Source organism: Salmo salar, chromosome ssa12 (assembly GCF_905237065.1).
Source record: "Salmo salar chromosome ssa12, Ssal_v3.1, whole genome shotgun sequence".
Taxonomy (NCBI): Eukaryota; Metazoa; Chordata; class Actinopteri; order Salmoniformes; family Salmonidae; genus Salmo; species Salmo salar.
The window spans coordinates 40,149,922-40,170,883 of record NC_059453.1 but is presented as its reverse complement, the minus strand read 5'-3'; the positions used below and the strand labels follow the sequence as shown (position 1 = coordinate 40,170,883).

Here is a 20,962-nt window from a genome sequence, read left to right as displayed (position 1 = left end):
TTCTTGACTGATGTCTTGAGATGTTGCTTCAATATATCCACATCATTTTCCTCCTCATGATGCCATCTATTTTGTGAAGCGCACCAGTCCCTCCTTCAGCAAAGCACCCCCACAACATGATGCTGCCACCCCCGTGCTTCACAGTTGGGATGTTGTTCGTTTGGCTTGCAAGCCTCCCCCTTTTTCCTCCAAACATAACGATGGTCATTATGGACAAATAGTTCTATTTTTGTTTCATCAGACCAGAGGACATTTCTCCAAAATGTACGATCTTTGTCCCCATGTGCAGTTGCAATCCATAGTCTGGCTTTTTAATGGTGGTTTTGGAGCAGTGGCTTCTTCCTTCCTGAGCGGCCTTTCAGGTTGTGTTGATATAGGACTCGTTTTACTGTGGATATAGAGACTTTTGTACCTGTTTTCTCCAGTATCTTCACAAGGTCCTTTGCTTTTGTTCTGGGATTGATTTGCACTTTTCGCACCAAAGTACGTTCATCTCTAGGAGACAGAACACGTCTCCTTCCTGAGTGGTATGACGGCTGCGTGGTGTTTATACTTGTGTACTATTGTTTGTACAGATGAACGTGGTACCTTCAGGCATTTGGAAATTGCTCCCAAGCTCTTTAAAAGGCACAGTCAACTTAATGTATGTAAACTTCTGACCCACTGGAATTGTGATACATTGAATTCTAAGTGAAATATTCTGTCTGTAAACAATTGTTGGAAAAATTACAAAGTAGATGTCCTAACCGACTTGCCAAACTAGAGTTTATTAACAAGAAATTTGTGGAGTGGTTGAAAAACGAGTTTTAATGACTCCAACCTAAGTCTATGTAAATGTCAGACTTCAACTGTATATACACACCAGTAACAGTCAAAGTTTGGACACACCTACTTATTACATTTTTTGTATTTTGTTTTTACTATTTTCTACATTGTAGATTATTAGTGAAGACTTCAAAATTATGAAATAATACATATGGAATCATGTAGTAACCAAAAAAGTTTTAAACAAATCAAAATATATCCCGATTACAGTTACAGGTTTTTTGTAATCAGATTACATGTAATCAGTTACTCCCCAGCCCTGTATATCGGTCAGTCTTGAGGTTGGGCTGGAAACACAGGACGCCATGTGTTTGTCATAAAACGGGAGACCATTTTCACCTTGATACATTTTGATTTTGATTCCCCCTCTCACCCTGGCATCAGGCTGGTCCTCGAAGGCTAGTTTGGAGGTGTCTGCCTGGGCCACACAGGAGCTGTCCAGGCCCATATAACCATAGAGTCTGTAGCAGGAGTCCCCTGCACCAGTCGCTGGGTAGGATAACAGAGCTTAAGTCAGATCATGTAGTACAGTACTTTAATTGCTTACTGGATAAATAAATGCCAAATGTGTGGGAGAACATGTATCCTCGGGCTCACCATTCAAAAGGTCTTGTTTCAGTTTCCATCCTGAGCCACTGATGTAAACACAAGGAGGAGGGCAGAAGAACCTATTGTATGTAGACACACAATGTTCCTTCATACCATACAAAAAGCAACTGCAATCTGGCTAAGGCTAGTTTGCCAACAATCTAACCCAATAAACTCCCTGCATGTATCACCGACATCAGTGTGCTAGCTTAGCATATAGCGCTGCCTCCCTAAACATTCCTCTGACTGAGCTTGAACAAGGGTCCTTTACCTCGTAAAACACACGTGACCACCCGCTTTTCAACGTGCAAATAACGTGTGGATAGCTCCATTGGCGACATTTCAAGTTAGCAGTGGAGAGAGGTTACGTTACATTCTTAACTCCATTACACATGTGTCATGATGACATGACCATGTTAAGTCTATTGGGTCTTGTCGACTTACCGTTTCTCGTTGCCATATGATTTCTGGGCGACCTTTGCATGGAGTATTCGCACAGATTGGTCAGGGGGAAACTGCAGATACTGTCTCACTGACTCCCTGGTCACTCTGGGCAGTGGAGAGAAACTTTGGTCCAATCTGCTGAATGAATAGAAAATCAATTAAAAAGAGACACACTACATTGTTGTTCCTCTTTTAGATGAGTGACGTTATGAAAAGGGTTGACACTTCTTAAAATGTAGAGTACTATTCAGAATTCAAGATTTTGCCATAATATCCCGATCATTTCAACAGCTATACAATCCCATAATTGATTTAGGTGAACATATTAAAGTAAAAGAACAAATTAGCCTACCATTATAAAAAAGTGTTATTGCTTTCTTGATTGCCATTGACGGGAAATGTGGGTTTAAAGGGATATTGCAACATTTTGGCAATTTTGGCCCTTTTTTACTCACCCAGAGTCAGATGAACTCATGGGTACCATTTTTATGTACCTGTGTGCAGTTTGAAGGAAGTTGAAGGTAGTTTCGCAAGTCATTGCTAACTAGCATTAGCGCAATGACTGGAAGTCTACTAGAACAGATAGCATGTTGACTCTGGGTAAGTAGAAAAAAAGCTTAATAGGCAAAATGTTGCACTATCCCTTTAATTGACATGCCTTCACTCCGAGATATTCTGAACCCACTATGCTATAAAGCATATTCCCAAAGGAGTAATACAGGTACCTGGCAAAGAAATAAGGTTACAATGTATACAACAAAATGCTGAAGATAGTTTCCACTATGATGTTAGGTGTGCATACGGTTAGAAAAGAGAAAGTGGATGTTTTAATTCCTGAACAATGCAGTGGCAGGAAACCTCTTCTCTACTAGACTAAGGGATACGGTTCACACACACACACACACACACACACACACACACACACACACACACACACACACACACACACACACACACACACACACACACACACACACACACACACACACACACACACACACACACACACACACACACACACACACACACACACACACACACACACACACACACGATCCTCTTGCTCAGACATAATTGCATTCCTTTCGCTACACAGTCCATGGAGTGATCAAATCAAATAACATTTTATTTGTCACATGCGCCGAATACAACAGTGAAATGCTTACTTACAAGCCCTTAACCAAAAATGCAGTTAAGAAAAAATAAGTGTTAAGAAAAAATACAAAATAACAGTAACAAATAATTAAAGAGCAGCAGTAAAATAGCAATAGCGAGGATATATACAGGGGTACCGGTACAGAGTCAATGTGCGGGGGCATCGGTTGGTCGAGGTAATTTAGGTAATATGTACACTACCGTTCAAAAGTTTGGGGTCACTTAAAAATGTCCTTGTTTTTGAAGGAAAAGCAATTGTTTTGTCCATTAAAATAACATCAAGTTGATCAGAAATACAGTGTAGACATTGTTAATGGTGTAAATGACTATTGTAGCAGGAAACGGCTGATTTTTACTGGAATATCTACATAGGCGTACAGAGGTCCATTATTAGCAACCATCACTCCTGTGTTCCAATGGCACGTTGTGTTAGCTAATCCAAGTTTATCATTTTAAAAGGCGAATTGATCATTAGAAAACCCTTTTGCAACTATGTTAGCACAGCTGAAAACTGTTGTCTTGATTAAAGAAGCAATAAAACTTGCCTTCTTCAGACTAGTTGAGTATCTGGAGCGTCAGCATTTGTGGGTTCGATTACAGGCTCAAAATGTCCAGAAACAAAGTCTTTCTTCTGAAAGTCATCAGTCTATTCTTGTTCTGAGAAATGATGGCTATTCCATGTGAGAAATTGCCAAGAAATTGAAGATCTCGTACAACGCTGTGTACTACTCCCTTCACAGAACAGCGCAAACTGGCTCTAACCAGAATATAAATCATCTGCAATATATTCTGTTCTTATGAAAGACACATTATGCTTGATTAAATCTTCCTTCACCCATAAGGTGATGAGATAGAAAACACTTGTTTTTACAAAATTTCCAAAATGTTCTTGTTTAATTAACAAATTAACAACATGTTGCCATCAGAACAAAGACTAACTAAATAGCACTGCACAGCTCTCTGAACAAAGATTTGAGAATTCTCTTTCCAATAATCATCGCCAGCTTCCAATTGGCTCATTCCCCCTGCTCTCTCCTATAACTATTCCCCAGGTCGTTGCTGTGAATGAGAATGTGTTCTCAGTAAATTGACCTGGTAAAATAAGGGTTAAATAAACAATAAAATAAAACAAAATATTCTAAGGAATAATGAGAGAGAGAGAGAGAGAGAGAAAGAGCTATTTTCTTATTAACCACAGGGCTAGGGCCATAGAATGTGCCTTTTATAATTTGGTGTGTTGAAAAGGTTATCTGATACGAGTGGTAGGGTGAACATAGAGACGGGAAAGAGGGAAAATAAACCAAGGATACTGTTGTGAAGATGGAGGACCCATAATTGGTACTGACACACTCTTGCTGTGGCTATTGTGCAGACGACCTAGGTAAACGAGTTCCTCGTAAATTCCCAGAGGTCAAACTAGACAACCAAAGACACTGTGAGAGAACTCCAAGATGAGTGCTTAGATAGCAGATCAGTATAATACAATTGGGACATGAACACACTGGACAACAACTGTCAATCACAGGCAAACCCACAAGCCAAACACATCATAACAATACAATAAAAACATCCAAGTTTTCCCACTGACTTTATGTACCAGTGGAATATGTTCAGTTTTATATACTGGCCTCAGTTTCTATTGACATAGCTATTGATGTTAAAATGTCTCATAGAATTGTCACACTATAACTTCACTGTCATTTTCCCCTCGTATAGACTTTAAAGGGCCAATCTACAGTTGCGATATCCCTTTTTGGACATTCATTAATCATTTGTACCCATTGATTCTTAAAATATAACCTATAAAACCTATACATAACTGTCATTCCCCATCAGAATCCAAAGTAAAAGTAAATGTAAACAAACACTGTATAGCCTCAAAACATGGTTAAAATTATACTTTTGATATCATGGATGGTCAGTCTTGGCATCCATATATAAATTTGAGAGTGGTTACTTTTCTCCAGCCTCATCCCTCAGCTTTTTATCAAAACAGTGGGGGAGGGGGTGCTTTGTTATTGTTTCAACAGCGGATAACCCCTATAAGAGGTGACTGGGGCTCTTATTTGACCCTGGCTTCACTGTGTCAGGAGTTTAAAATGAGACATTCTCCACATTGTCAGGAGCACAGACGTAGTGGTATTTCACACCATGGCCAAATAAGGCTGAAATACACTCCAGCAGTTACACAACTAAGCCAAATCTATGCAAAATTACTTTTATTGTTGTTATTGTTAAGTTGTTGATACAGTTTTAACATTTGCCATTAGAAAAAGCACAATGGGTAGCCTATTATTACAACTTTAGAAATGCCATAAATGCTACACATTTTATTAATGCTAAATGCAGTGGTGTAAAGTACTTAAGTAAAAATACTTTCACTTTTGATACTTAAGTATATTTTAAATCAAATACTTTTAGACTTTTACTCAAGTAGTATTTTACTGGGTTAATTTCACCTTTTACTTGGGTCATTTTCTATTAACGTATCTTTACTTTTACTCAAGTATGACAATTTGGTACTTTTTCCAACACTGGCTAAATGTACCCAACTTTTATTTACTAACGTAATAAGCTCAAATTTATTGTAGCCTATTCTACACTGTACAAAAGGCACAAGAGCATCCCAGTCCTGGCATGCGCCCCCAGCTGTTCCTATTTCTAAGGTGGGTGGGGTCTACACTTCAACTCTCATTCCCTGGTTTTTAATACCTGCACGAGCCTCCGCTTCTTCATTCCATGACAAAATAATTATTGAGACAAGGCTAAACAACCGCACAACATAAAAGGACGATCTTTCCATTCACTTTTTGCAGAGGAAATCAAATCTTTCCCAGCTTGGTGACTTTGGAGAGGCTTGGATACCACTGCTTTTGCATGGACATTTTGTGAGTCACAGCGGGAGTTTTGTGTGTGTGGAAGTCACATTTACCGCAGTACCTGTTCCATTCCAACAGCCGAGGTTCTGTCCTACCCAGCGCCGTCTCCAGGTGAGTTACCGAATCCCAGGGTTGGTACGTGTGGGCGGTGTCCAAGGAATCCGTTATCTGCAATGATGCTGAAAATTTAATGGAGAGAGTGCGTTTGTGTCATTTGTCAGTATTCACTGAGTCTGACTCCGTCTCTATAGGTCAGTGTATATTTCAAATAAGAAAACAAACATGTGTTTTGTTTTGCTACTCGTCTATAGGCTAATAAATAGTTTGGTTAACCAGGCAACATGACCCAGTGACGAAATGCCTGTCTGATCCTTCATTAGTGCTGCTGTGGGATTGTTTTAGGTGTTCTGATGACATTTCTGATTTTGCCACCATAGGGTAGTAATAAGAGTTGGCAAAATGCAGTCTAGACCTGAGGTGTAGCTAATTTATACAGAGCCATACACTCTTAGGAAAAAAGGTGCTAAGGTGCTTCTTTGCCTGTCCCCAACACCTTTGAAGAACCCTTTTTGGTTCCAGGTAGAACCCTTTCCACAGAGGGTTCTACATGGAACGCAAACTAGTTCTACTTGGAACCCAAAAGGGTTCTCCTATGGAGACAGCCGAAGAACCCCTTTGGAACCCTTTTTTCTAAGAGTGTATTATGAAAGTCAAACTTAATTGATATGACTAAAGTTTGATTTGATTTACTAATACTACAACTTATATTGTTTTATAGTAGTAGAAATAGTAGCAGTAGTTGCTGGTAGCCTATATCTGTTTGTGCTGGACTAGATGGTTGTCTTTTGGAGAGTTCCTGGGGATGGTATAGAATTAGAAAAATCTGTATTTGCCAATCTAATTTGATGAAATGCTATTATTAAATTGAAACGTATACCTTAAACAACACTTGGCTTACACTATATTATTTAGTTTTGAAATATTGCATTCTACTATCATCAAACAGGATAGTATACAACAAACCCACATCTCAAAACATGCCTTCTTTACCACCTGGCAACCAACTCAACATTGTGTACTGTAGCGTGAGAGTATGTGGAGGGTGCTGACTGGCTGTATTTGCTTGGTGCACAGTGGTTGCCTGGAGGTGAGGAGGTTAGGAGACAGGAGAAACTGCTAACAGTAGCAAAGTCCACATCTGCTTCCAATCGAGCAAGAACAAGAAGCTGCTGTGTCTTAATCTGAATATGGGCTCAAGCTGTCACTCAACTCCCTACCAGCCACATAACTGCTCTCTTCACTCATTCCAAATGTGTCGCTCACTTTCCCGGTCTCTCCCTCCCTCTCTCCCCATTCCTCTCCCACCTCTCTCTTCCCCCTACCTCTCACTTCCTCCTTTGCTTTCTATCAGCCTCCCCCTTGTGCCTGAGCCCCCTGTCAAACTCAAACTGAAGAATGCTTTAACTGTCAGGACTTACCCCTTGGAGATCCTTCGGGTTAAGCAGATTTTTTATGTAGAGCATAAACAGATATCCCATAGTGAAATGTAGGCCTTCAGCTAACTTGCAGCATGCACACTCTCTTCCTCCCTATCCCCTCCTTATTTCCCCCTTCTCATCTCCCCTAGCCCCAGGTAGACGTTGCTCTTAGGCACAGATCTAGAGATAGCTCAGTCTTCACAAATCCTGATCTTGATGATTACAGGGAAAATGCAAACAATGACCTTCATTTATTTTATTTTTTGGGCAACCCATCTGGCTTATCCATTCCTCCTTCTATGTGGCTTATTCTGGAGCTGGTTCACTTACCTTCTTGCCTCTCTTCCCCAGTTTCTGCCTCCCTGATGAGGCTCTGCATGGTCTGGTAGCAGTGCTAAATCTGAAAAGAGGAAGTCCTTTTGTAGCTACACCATGCATGTCCCAACAACAGGGGTTCTGCTGCTACTGTGCTTTACTTCCTCAGAGAAGCCACTCCGCTCCATTCAATACAGCTCTGCCTGTGAATTCACTGTGACTCACTAATATGGATACTGTGTGTTAGCGCTAATGTTAGTGTATTACTGTTACCCCCACCCCTTTCTCCATTCCGGATCTCTTATTCCAGTGGCAGTGTGTGTGTGTCTCCATTTGTTTGTATTGAGAGATAGTCACCTGTTTCTCAGGTGCAGGGTTCTCACAGCCCTCTTGCTTCTGCAAACACTGCAGGAGATAGCAAGAGAATGCCCAAAGAGTGACGTCCAACCAGACAGTGAGTGCTTGTCTAACAGCTATGCAGTAGCTTCTAATTGCATTAAGAATTGAGTGGTGTGTCTCTGAAAATAAATGGCGAGAATAAGACACCTGTGTTTTATATCAAGTAGGAAACCAGAATAAAAGTAATCTGCACTTCCAGGGAGCCACAACCCACACAGTAGAACTGATAGTTTACTGTGAACTCAGGGCATATGGGGGCCGGTGTAAGGGAAGTATGGAAGTTGCATTAGTGGCATTGCTCCCCAAGGGTGAGCACTGACATCTAAGCCTGTTATTTTAGACTCGTCAGCAATATATGCTACATGGTTTTTGAAAAGTTTCACAGAAGAGCTGTAGAAAGCTGCAGAAAGAATGTACAGTTGAAGTCAGAAGTTTACATACACTTAGGTTGGAGTCTTTCAAACTCGTTTTACAATCACTCTACAAATGTCTTGTTAACAAACTATAGTTTTGGCAAGTCGGTTAGGACATCTACTTTGTGCATGACACAAGTAATTATTCCAACAATTGTTTACAGACAGATTATTTCACTTATAATTAATTGTATCACAATCCCAGTGGGTCAGAAGTTTACATACACTAAGTTGACTGTGCCTTTAAACAGCTTGGAAAAGTCCAGAAAACGATGTCATGGCTTTAGAAACTTCTGATAGGCTAATAGACATAATTTGAGTAAATTGGAGGTGTACCTGTGGATGTATTTCAAGGCTTACCTTCAAACTCAGTGCCTCTTTGCTTGACATCATGGGAAAATCAAGAGAAATCAGCCATGACCTCAGAAAAAAATCCTCCACAAGTCTGGTTCATCCTTGGGAACAATTTCCAAACGCCTGAGGTACCACGTTCATCTGTACAAACAATAGTACGCAAGTATAAACACCATGGGACCACACAGCAAAGGACCTTGTGAAGATGCGAGTTAACAGGTACAAAAGTATCTATATCCACAGTAAAACGAGTCCTATATCGACATAACCTGAAAGGCCGCTCAGCAAGGAAGAAGTCACTGCTCCAAAACCGCCATAAAAAGCCAGACTACGGTTTGCAACTGCACATGGGGACAAAGATCATACTTTTTGGAGAAATGTCCTCTGATCTAATGAACAAAATATTGAACTGTTTGGCCATAATGACCATCGTTATGTTTGGAGGAAATCCTGTAGAAAATTTGTGGGCAGAACTGAAAAAGCGCATGCGAGCAAGGAGGCCTACAAAACCTGACTCGGTTACATCAGCTGTCAGGAGGAATGGGCCAAAATTCACCCAACTTATTGTGGGAAGCTTGTGGAAGACTAGCCAAAAGGTTTAACCCAAGTTAAACAATTTAAAGGCAATGCTACCAAATACTAATTGATTGTATGCACATTTCTGACCCACTGGGAATGTGATGAAAGAAATAAAAGCTGAAATAAATCATTCTCTCTACTATTATTCTGACATTTCACATTCTTTAAATAAAGTGGTGATCCTAACTGACCTAAGACAGGGAATTTTTACTAGGATTAAATGTCAGGAATTGTGAAAAGCTGAGTTTAAATGTATTTGACTGAGGTGTATGTAAACTTCCGACTTCAACTGTACATATCTTCTTCCATTCTACTTTAGCTACTCCCATGTGATGAAGAATCATATGCAGAGTTCAATCTGTTCATTTTCATACTTACACTGAACAAAAATATAAATGCAACATTTTCTATACGCACAAAAGGTTATTTCTCTCAAATGTTGTAAACATATTTGTGCACATCCCTGTTAGTGAGTATTTCTCTTTTTCCAAGATAATCCATCCACCTGACAGGTGTGGCATATCAAGAAGCTGAATAAACAGCATGATCATTACACAGGTGCACCTTGTGCTGGGGACAATAAAAGGCCAATCTAAAATCTGCAGTTTTGTCACACAACACAATGCCACGGATGTCTCCAGTTGAGGGAGCTTGCAATTCGCATGCTGGCTGCAGGAATGTCCACCAGAGCTTTGCAGACCATGTGCATGGCGTCGTGTGGGCGAGCGGTTTGCTGATGTCAACGTTGTGAACCAGAGTGCCCAATGGTGGTGGTGGGGTTATGGTACGGATAGGCATAAGCTACGGACAACACACACAATTGCATTTTATCGACAGCAATTTGAATGCACAAAAATACCGTGATGAAATCCTCAAGTGAAGTACATTTTTTTTAAAGGTATCTGTGACCAACAGATGCATATCTGTATTCCCAGTCATGTGAAATCCATAGATTCGGGCCTAATTAATTCATTTCAATTGATTGATTTCTTCATATGAACTGTAACTAAATTGTTGCATGTTGCATTCATATTTTCATTCAGAATAGTAGGCTAGGCTAGGTCTTCTTTTGTCAATTGAGCTATAATTGCTTGATTACTGCTCCAGTATTTAGCATCCAATTACGTATTATACTGTATGCAATTCACAACTCATACCATTACATAATGTAGAATTCCACCACCCGTATAGACACTGTATCAGTCCATTCAGTGCAGTGGATTAACAGGGGAATAGTAAAGTGCACTGAATGTTTTTCTTAATGCATAATTATAGTGTATTTGTTGTGGTGTGACCTGTGAGAATAGGGGCCCTGGTAGTATCAAATCAAATCAAATGTATTTGTCACATAGCAGGTGTTAGCAGGTGTCACATAGCAGGGGTTAGCAGGTGTTAATGCAAGTGTAGCGAAATGCTTGAGCTTCTAGTTCCGACCATGCAGTAATATCTAACAAGTAATTTAACCTAACAATTTCACAACAACTACCTTATACACACAAGTGTAAAGGAATGAATACGAATATGTACATAAAAATATATAAATGAGTGACGGCCGAACGGCATAGGCAAGATGCAGTAGATGGTATAGAGTACAGTATTTACATATGAGATGAGCAATGCAGGGTATGAAAACATTATATGAAGTGACATTGTTTAAAGTGGCTAGTGATACATTACATCAAGATGGCAAGATGCAGTAGATGGTATAGCGTACAGTATATACATAAGAGATGAGTAGTGTAAGTAAACATTATATAATATAAAGTGGCTAGTGATAAATTGATTACATCAATTTTACCATTATTAAAGTGGGTGGAGTTGAGTCAGTATGTTGGCAGCAGCCACTCAATGTTAGTGATGGCTGTTTAACAGTCTGATGGCCTTGAGATAGAGACTGAAAAACAGCTTCTCGGTCCCCGCTTTGATGCACCTGTACTGACCTCGCCTTCTGGGTGATAGCAGGGTGAACAGGCAGTGGCTCGGGTGGTTGCTGTCCTTGATGATCTTTTTGGCCTTCCTGTGACATTGGGTGGTGTAGGTGTCCTGGAGGGCAGGTAGTTTGCACCCGGTGATGCGTTGTGCAGACCTCACTACCCTCTGGAGAACCTTCCGGTTATGGGCGGAGCAGCTGCCGTACCAGGCGGTGATACAGCCCGACAGGATGCTCTCGATTGTGCATCTGTGAGTGTTTTTGGTGACGAGACGAATTTCTTCAGCCTCCTGAGGTTGAAGAGGCACTGCTGCGCCTTCTTCACCACGCTGTCTGTGTGGGTGGACCATTTCAGTTTGTCCGTGATGTGTACACCGAGGAACTTAAAACTCTCCACCCTCTCCACTACTGTCCCGTCAATGTAGATAGGGGGCTGCTCCCTCTGCTGTTTCCTGAAGTCCACAATCATCTCTTTTGTTTTGTTGACATTGAGTGTGAGGTTATTTTCCTGACACCACACTCTGAGAGCCCTCACCCTGTAGGCCGTCTTGTCGTTGTTGGTAATCAAGACTACCACTGTAGTGTCGTCTGCAAACTTGATGATTGAGTTGGAGGCGTGCATGGCCACGTAGTCATGGGTGAACAGGGAGTACAGTAGAGGGCTGAGAACGCACCCTTGTGGGGACCCAGTGTAGAGGATCAGCGGGGTGGAGATGTTGTTACCTACCCTCACCACCTGGGGGCAGCCCGTCAGGAAGTTCAGGACCCAGTTGCACAGGGCGGGGTCGAGACCCCGTATGGGCACTGCTGTGTTAGTTAGGAAGTAGTGGGGCACACTGAGGCATCTTTGTACCTGCACACATTCACTTTTTTATTTATTTCACCTTTATTTAACCAGGTAGGCAAGTTGAGAACAAGTTCTCATTTACAATTGCGACCTGGCCAAGATAAAGCAAAGCAGTTTGACACATACAACACAGAGTTACACATGGAGTAAAACAAACATACAGTCAATAATACAGTAGAAAAATAAGTCTATATACAATGTGAGCAAATGAGGTGAGATAAGGGAGGTAAAGGCAAAAAAGCCATGGTGGCAAAGTAAATACAATATAGCAAGTAAAACACTGGAATGGTAGATTTGTAGTGGAAGAAAGTGCAAAGTAGAAATAGAAATAATGGGGTGCAAAGGAGCAAAATAAATAAATAAATAAATGTAGTTCTACTTGTGTTTAAGAGCAGTTGGAGGCTACGGATGGAGAGTTGTATGGCATTAATGCTCGTCTGGAGGGTTGTTAACACAGTGTCTAAAGAAGGGCCAGAAGTATACAGAATGGTGTCGTCTGCATAGAGGTGGATCAGAGACTCACCAGCAGCAAGAGCGACATCATTGATGTATACAGAGAAAAGAGTTGGCCCAAGAATTGAACCCTGTGGCACCCCCATAGAGACTACCAGAGGTCCGGACAACAGGCCCTCTGATTTGACACACTGAACTCTATCAGAGAAGTAGTTGGTGAACCAGGCGAGGCAATCATTTGAGAAACCAAGGCTATTGAGTCTGCCGATGAGGATGTGGTGATTGACAGAGTCGAAAGCCTTGGCCAGGTCAATGAATACGGAAGCACAGTATTGTTTCTTATCGATGGCGGTTACGATATCGTTTAGGACCTTGAGCGTGGCTGAGGTGCACCCATGACCAGCTCTGAAACCAGATTGCATAGCGAAGAAGGTGCGGTGGGATTCGAAATGGTCGGTAATATGTTTGTTGACTTGGCTTTCGAAGACCTTAGAAAGGCAGGGTAGGATAGATATAGGTCTGTAGCAGTTTGGGGTCAAGAGTGTCCCCTCCTTTGAAGAGGGGGATGACAGCAGCTGCTTTCCAATCTTTTGGAATCTCAGACGACACGAAAGGGTGCTTGAGCAGGCTAGTAATAGGGGTTGCAACAATTTCGGCAGATCATTTTAGAAAGAAAGGGTCCAGATTGTCTAGCCCGGCTGATTTGTAGGGGTCCAGATTTTGCAGCTCTTTCAGAACATCAGCTGACTGGATTTGGGAGAAGGAGAAATGGGGAAGGCTTGGGTGAGTAGCTGTGGGGGGTGCAGTGCTATTGACTGCGGTAGGGATAGCCATGTGGAAAGCATGGCCAGCCGTAGAAAAATGCTTATTGAAATTCTCAATGATAGTGGATTTATCGGAGTTGACAGAGTTTCCTATCCTCAGTGCAGTGGGCAGCTGGGAGGAGGTGTTCTTATTCTCCATGGAATTTACTGTGTCCCAGAACTTTTTCGAGTTTGTGTTGCAGGAAGCAAATTTCTGCTTGAAAAAGCTAGCCTTGGCTTTTCTAACTGCCTGTGTATATTGGTTTCTAACTTCCCTGAAAAGTTGCATATCACGGGGGCTGTTCGATGCTAATGCAGAACGCCACAGGATGTTTTTGTGTTGGTTAAGGGCAGTCAGGTCTGGGGAGAACCAAGGGCTATATCTGTTCCTGGTTCTAAATTTCTTGAAAGGGGCATGCTTATTTAAGATGGTGAGGAAGGCATTTTAAAAAAATAACCAGGCATCCTCTACTGATGGGATGAGGTCAATATCCTTCCAGGATACCCGGGCCAGGTCGATTAGAAAGGCTTGCTAGTTGAAATGTTTCAGGGAGCGTTTGACAGTGATGAGTGGAGGTCGTTTGACCGCTGACCCATTACGGATGCAGGCAATGAGGCAGTGATCGCTGAGATCTTGGTTGAAAACAGCAGAGGTATATTTAGAGGGCAAGTTGGTTAGGTTGATATTTATGAGGGTGCCCGTCTTTATGGCTTTGGGGTGGTACATGGTAGGTATATTAATAATTTGTGTGAGATTGAGAGCATCAAGCTTAGATTGTAGGATGGCTGGGGTGTTAAGCATGTTCCAGTTTAGGTCACCTAGCAGCATGAGCTCTGAAGATAGATGGGGGGGCAATGAGTTCACATATGGTGTCCAGAGCACAGCTGGGGGCACCTACTCAACAGCCAGTGTAATCCCGTGGCGCGATATTCAAATACCTCAAAAATGCAAAAACTTCAATTTTTCAAACATATGACTATTTTACACCATTTTAAAGACAAGACTCTCATTAATCTAACCACACTGTCCGATTTCAAAAAGGCTTTACAACGAAAGCAAAACATTAGATTATGTCAGCAGAGTACCCAGCCAGAAATAATCAGACACCCATTTTTGAAGCTAGCATATAATGTCACATAAACCCAAACCACAGCTAAATGCAGCACTAACCTTTGATGATCTTCATCAAATGACAACCCTAGGACATTATGTTATACAATACATGCATGTTTTGTTCAATCAAGTTCATATTTATATCAAAAACCAGCTTTTTACATTAGCATGTGACTAGCATGTGACTAGCATTCCCACCGAACACTGCCGGTGAATTTACTAAATTACTCACGATAAACGTTCACAAAAAACATTACAATTATTTTAAGAATTATAGATACAGAACTCCTCTATGCACTCGATATGTCCGATTTTAAAATAGCTTTTCGGTGAAAGCACATTTTGCAATATTCTAAGTAGATAGCCCGGCATCACAGGGCTAGCTATTTAGACACCCAGCAAGTTTAGCACTCACCAAAGTCAGATTTACTATAAGAAAAATGTTATTACCTTTGCTGTTCTTCGTCAGAATGCACTCCCAGGACTTCTACTTCAATAACAAATGTTGGTTTGGTCCCAAATAATCCATTGTTATATCCAAATAGTGACGTTTTGTTCGTGCGTTCAAGACACTATCCGAAAGGGTAAATAAGGGTGACGAGCATGGCGCATTTCGTGACAAAAAATGTCTAAATATTCCATTACCGTACTGCGAAGCATGTCAACCGCTGTTTAAAATTAATTTTTTTATGCAATTTTTCTCGTAAAAAAGTGATAATATTCCGACCGGGAAATCGTTTTTTTATTACAAAGAGAGTGAAAGTAAAAGCATGCTATCCCCTCATGCACGAGCCTCAGTCTAATGGCCCTCTGATAGAGCACTTGCCAAACGCGCTAATGTGTTTCAGCCTGGGGATGGAATTACATCGTTCAGCTTTTTCCCGCCTTCTGAGAGCCCATGGGAGCCGTAGGAAGTGTCACGTCATGCCAGAGATCCCCTGTATTTGTTAGAGATGATCAAGGAGGGCAAGAAATGGTCAGACAGGCCACTTCCTGTAAGGAATCTTCTCAGGTTTTGGCCTGCCAAATGAGTTCTGTCATACTCACAGACACCATTCAAACAGTTTTAGAAACTTTAGGGTATTTTCTATCCAAAGCCAATAATTATATGCATATTCTAGTTACTGGGCAGGAGTAGTAACCAGATTAAATCGGGTACGTTTTTTATCCGGCCGTGCAAATACTGCCCCCTAGCCCCAACTGGTTAATAAACCTCTGTCTGTCTACCCCTTAATTTGCTCTAACTATATCAAATCAAATTTTATTTGTCACATGCGCCGAATACAGGTGTAGACCATACAGTGAAATGCTTACTAAACCAACAATGCAGTTAAGTAAAAACTTGAAAAAGAACAAATAATTAAATAAGAGGCTATTTACAGGGGGTTAGTCAAGGTAATATGTACACTATCATTCAAAAGTTTGGGGTCACTTAGAAATGTCCTTGTTTTTGAAAGAAAAGCACATTTTCTGATTTGATTTGCTGATCACCATTTGATTAGCTGTTCAGTAGTCTTATAGCTTGGGGGTAGAAGCTGTTAAGAAGCCTTTTGGACATAGACTTGGCGCTCCGGTACCGCTTGCCGTGCGGTAGCAGAGAGAACAGTCTATGACTAGGTTGGCTGGAGTCATTGACAATTTTTAGGGCCTTCCTCTGACACCGCCTGGTATGGAGATCCTGGATGGCAGGATACTTGGCCCTAATGATGTACTGGGCCGTATGCACTACCCTCTGTAGAGCCTTGTGGTCGGAGGCCAAGCAGTTGCCATACCAGGCAGTGATGCAACCAGTCAGGATGCTCTCGATGGTGCAGCTGTAGAACTTTTTGAGGATCTGAGGACCCATGCCAAATCCTTTCGGTCTCCTGAGGGGGAATAGGCTTTGTCGTACTCTGTCGGGTCCTCTTCACGACTGTCTAGCTAGGTTTCCATCCAATTGGTGACAGATTTTCATGTAAACATTCTACATTTTGTGCAAATATTCAGCGCCTCATCTGTAGCCAAATAAACTGCATGCTTTCTTGACGAGTCGTAGTGGGAGGACCACACAACATATCAAGTGACTAAGTTTACTCGATATGATGGTTATATCAATATTTGTGCATAAAAGCGTTTCCACCAACATTTCTCGCATAATTCATTTTACCGACAAAAAGATCCCACCTTGTCTAGCGTCTTTTTGTTTTGTCGACATTTGAAAAAATTAGAGTAGGATGGAAACCTGATTACTTTCCATCTCACTTTATTCTGCTGTATCCGTCTTTTCTTTCTATCGCTTTCTTGCTATCTATGAAATTAGTCTGTTGGCTTTGACATCCATTTTCATATCAGAGAGCTTGCCGGCTCATGTCAATTGGCATTGGTTTAATGTTTCCTTCACTCAAACTTCACTGCCAAGTAGGCAAAGCACATGGCACAGTTGTCTTTGATGTGATGTCTGTCTACGCGCTCTGAGGAAGTTGTTCCCATTGGGCATTCACAAATTGACCAAAATGAGGCCAATGAATGACTAATATTCAAGGTACAAATTATCTGAGCGATAACGATACATTTCACCTGGACACCTCTCTCAGGACTGAAGAAGAGAAGTTTATTTTATAATGCCTGTTTTGAATTGACAGCATGCCTTTCGCAGATTAGTCCTGTGTGCAGCCGTCTATTAGGGTAGGAATTACTCCTCTGTACCTCCGCCATCTGATTGGTATCAAGGTTTTTATCGCAGGAATGTGCTGGTGGTAAAGTACTCTAGATTACCTGTTTTGTTCTGTGTTCTCTCGTTGCGGTGCAGTGTGAAGCCTGCCCAAACTCAGCCCCGAGAGGTCCGGCTCCCAGACCAGCACCCTTTACATGAGACAGCTGTGTGTCTGTGTGTCTGTCCTGCTAGCCTTGGCCACCATGGCTGTAGCTAGGTCTAAAGCAGGTTAGCCAAGTCCAACTGAAGTAATAAAAAGACCATGAATGGATTGCAGTTCAGCCCACATTCAATTGCTTCTTGCATTTTATATTTTATTCCAAGATTACATCAAAATGAGAACTGGCTTTGCAAGGAAGTTAATGAAATTAATACAAAACTACTGTTTAATTATCTGCTTATGCCGTAGCTAATGTGATATTCATGATTTCCCACTCTGGCTTCACACTTTCTCACATCGCCTAAACCAGGACCAGAGCAGAAGTGCAAGTCCTGCCCAGTGGACCTCATGTTCATTATTGACAGCTCTCGAAGTGTGCGGCCCCACGAGTTTGAGACCATGCGCAAGTTCATGATTGACATCATCCACACACTGGACATGGAGGCAAATGCCACCCGAGTGGGCGTGGTGCAGTACTCCAGCCAGGTAAACAACCTCTTGTCAACTTCACAATTTATCCTTTTGTTTATACACATTAGTGAAGAACTACGCTTGGAAAGGGAAGATCATTCTTGATGAATTCTTAGCTTGGCTTCCCTTTCCAATTGTAGTTCTTGTAAAGGCTAAATGCCACTGGTGAAGACTCAGTTTCACCTAAATAGAGAGCTAGACATGCAAACCCTGCATATGAAGAGGTGACTGATTCTTTGCATGTTTCAATGACTCTAGGTCCAGAATGAATTCTCTCTCAAGACCCACAGCAAGCTGCAGGGCATGGTGAAAGGCATCAATGAGATCCTCCCCCTGGCGCAGGGCACCATAACTGGCCTGGCCATCAAGTATGTTATGAACCATGCCTTCACGGCAGCCGAGGGCGACCGACCCAAGGTGCCCAATGTGGCCATCATCGTAACAGACGGGCGGCCCCAGGACCGCGTGGCGGAGGTAGCAGCCGAGGCTCGAGACAAAGGAATCGAGATCTATGCGGTGGGTGTCGCCCGGGCGGATATGACCTCGCTGCGTGCTATGGTGTCACCGCCCATCGAGGACCATGTCTTCCTGGTGGAGTCTTTTGACCTGATCTACCAGTTTGGCCTGCAGTTCCAGGACAAGCTCTGCGGTAGGTTGGGTCGATAAGCGATGTTATCGAATTATTGTAAAAAGTTTGGACACACCTTCTCATTCAAGGGTTTTTCTTTATTTGTACTATTTTCGACATTGTATAAAAATAGTGAAGAAATCAAAACTATGAAATAATGTAGTAACCAATAAAGTGTTCAACAAAACAAAATATATTTTAGATTTTAGATTCTTCAAAGCAGCCACCCTTTACCTTGATGACAGCTTTGCACACTCTTGGCATTCTCTCAACCAGCTTCTTGAGGAATGCTTTTCCAACAGTCTTGAAGGCTGACCCACATGCTGAGCACTTGTTGGCTGCTTTTCCTTCACTCAACAGTCCAACTCATCCCAAACCATCTAAATTGGGTTGCGCTTGGGTGATTGTGGAGGCCAGGTCATCTGATGCAGCACTCCATCACTCTCAGTCTTGGTCAAATAGCCCTTACACAGCCTGGAGGGGTGTTCGATCACTGTCCTGTTGAAAAAGAAATGATAGTCCCACTAAGCCCAAACCAGATGGGATGGCGTATCGCTGCAGAATGCTGTCGTAGCCATGCTGGTTAAGTGTGCCTTGAATTCTAAATAAATCACTGACAGTGTCACCAGCAAAGCACCCCCACACCATCACACCTCCTCCTCCATGCTTCACGGTGGGATCCACATATGCGGAGATCATCCGTTCACCTACTCTGCGTCTCACAAAGACACAGCGGTTGGAACCAAAAATCTAAAATTTGGACTCATTGGATCAAAGGACACATTTCCATTGCTCGTGTTTCTTGGCCCAAGCAAGTCTCTTCTTCTTATTGGTGTCCTTTAGTAGTGGTTTTATTGCAGCAATTCGACCATGAAGGCCTGATTCACGCAGTCTCCTCTGAACAGTTGATGTTGAGATGTGTCTGTTACTTGAACTCTGTGAAGCATTTATTTGGGTTGCAATATGAGGTGAGCTGTTCTTGCAATAATATAGACTTAGCCCTATTTGGTAAAAGACCATCTTCTGTATACCACCCCTACCTTGCCACAACACAAATGATTGGCTCAAACACATTAAGATGGAAAGAAATTCCACAAATTTACTTTTAACAAGGCACACCTGTTAATTGAAATGCATTCCAGGTGACTACCTCATGAAGCTGGTTGAGAGAATGCCAAGAGTGTGCAATGCTGTCGCAAAGGGTGGCTACTTTGAAGAATCTGAAATCTAAAATATATTTTAATTTGTTAAAAAAAAATTATATTACTGCATGATTCGATGTGTTGTTTTGATGTCTTCACTATTATTCTACTATGTAGAAAATAGTAAAAATAAAAGAAATCCTTGAATGAGTCGGTGTGACAAAACTTTTGACTGGTACTGTGTATGTTCAGCGATATGCGCAATATAAACATTACTCCGTTTCCATGATAAATCAAAGTTATTGTTCCAACTGTAGTATCCCACTTTACAAATCCCACTTTACTGTTGCTGAAGTGAGTCAAGATCGCCAGTGTCCACAAAGGTTTGTATTCGTACTAGAGACTTTCAAAGCTTGTAAAATGTTCCCGAGTGGCGCAGCAGTTTAAGGCATCGCATCTCAGTGCTAGAGGCATCACTACAGACCCTGGTTCAAATCCAGGCTGTATCACAACTGGCCGTGATTGGGAGTCCCATAGGGCGGTGCACAATTGACCCAGCGTTGTTAGGGTTTGGCTGGAGTAGGCCGTCATTATAAATAAGAATTTGTTCTTTATTTAACTAGGTAAGTCAGTTAAGGTTACATAAATTAAATAAAAAATATACTCAACTCAGAATAAAGCTCTGTGGGATTTTTAGCTCTCGCTATTAGTTGCATCCTTGGCAGCACAATATCAAGCATCTAATTCTCACAAGAGCATCACTAGCTTTTGGGAACTTGACAGTCTTTCAAAACAGTATGAGGAAATCCTTATATTTCCTAATGCCAATATTATCAGAGTGATTAAAGGTTGAATTGTTGTTTGTCTGCTGGGGTTCCAGGGATGGATCTGTGCCTGGAGTCGGACCATGGCTGTGTGCACCTCTGTGAGAGCTCCCCTGGTTCTTTCCACTGCCTGTGTCTGCCAGGGTACACTCTCAACGAGGATGGCAAAACCTGTAAAGGTATAGGCTGTCGATGGGGCTAGAAATGAGCCAACTTAATCATTTTGTATTATTATTAATGAACTATACACTGAATATACCTAATATTGAGTTGCACTCCTCCCACACACACACTTTTGCCCTTAGAACAGCCTACATTTTTGGGGGCATGGACTCTACAAGGTGTCGAAGCGTTCCAAAGGGATTCTGGCACATGTTGACTCCAATGCTTCCCACAGTTGAGTCAAGTTGGCTGGATGTCCTTTGGGTGGTGGACCATTCTTCATACACACGGGAAACTGTTGAGCAAA

The 20,962-nt window shown here is 41.8% G+C and overlaps 2 protein-coding genes across 7 annotated transcripts in view; one reads left to right on the top strand and one right to left on the bottom strand.

The window, feature by feature from the left end:
* The window catches only part of rbpjl (recombination signal binding protein for immunoglobulin kappa J region-like), a 23,451-nt gene extending 14,822 nt beyond the window's left edge, over positions 1–8,629 (bottom strand). The window contains exons 1-5 of one of the 6 annotated variants that reach the window (XM_014131615.2): positions 7,700–8,629; positions 5,953–6,059; positions 1,858–1,995; positions 1,423–1,460; positions 1,199–1,314 (exon numbers count right to left, since the gene is read on the bottom strand). In XM_014131615.2, the coding sequence (XP_013987090.1) occupies positions 1,199–1,314; positions 1,423–1,460; positions 1,858–1,995; positions 5,953–6,059; positions 7,700–7,807 (507 nt within the window). In that variant the 5' untranslated portion in view covers positions 7,808–8,629. Of the gene's footprint in view, positions 1–1,198; positions 1,315–1,422; positions 1,494–1,857; positions 1,996–5,952; positions 6,071–7,699 lie in introns of all 6 variants that reach the window. The other 5 variants (XM_014131613.2, XM_014131612.2, XM_045691369.1 and 2 more) reach the window with 5 other exon arrangements.
* Positions 5,724–20,962, top strand: LOC106565053 (matrilin-4). Its single transcript, XM_014131677.2, has 5 exons — positions 5,724–6,002; positions 17,365–17,496; positions 17,739–17,914; positions 18,158–18,548; positions 20,550–20,962. Exons 2-5 carry the CDS (start codon positions 17,424–17,426, stop codon positions 20,693–20,695), a joined length of 786 nt encoding a protein of 261 aa, XP_013987152.2. The 5' UTR covers positions 5,724–6,002; positions 17,365–17,423; the 3' UTR covers positions 20,696–20,962.

What these genes read in the sequence shown, in the direction of transcription:
- LOC106565053 (XM_014131677.2), top strand. Translation starts at nt 17,424, where the DNA reads ATGAGACAGCTGTGTGTCTGTGTGTCTGTCCTGCTAGCCTTGGCCACC. An exon ending in TGGTGCAGTACTCCAGCCAG is followed by an intron (nt 17,915 to 18,157) that starts GTAAACAACCTC and finishes CAATGACTCTAG; the next exon opens with GTCCAGAATGAATTCTCTCT. An exon ending in GTTCCAGGACAAGCTCTGCG is followed by an intron (nt 18,549 to 20,549) that starts GTAGGTTGGGTC and finishes CTGGGGTTCCAG; the next exon opens with GGATGGATCTGTGCCTGGAG.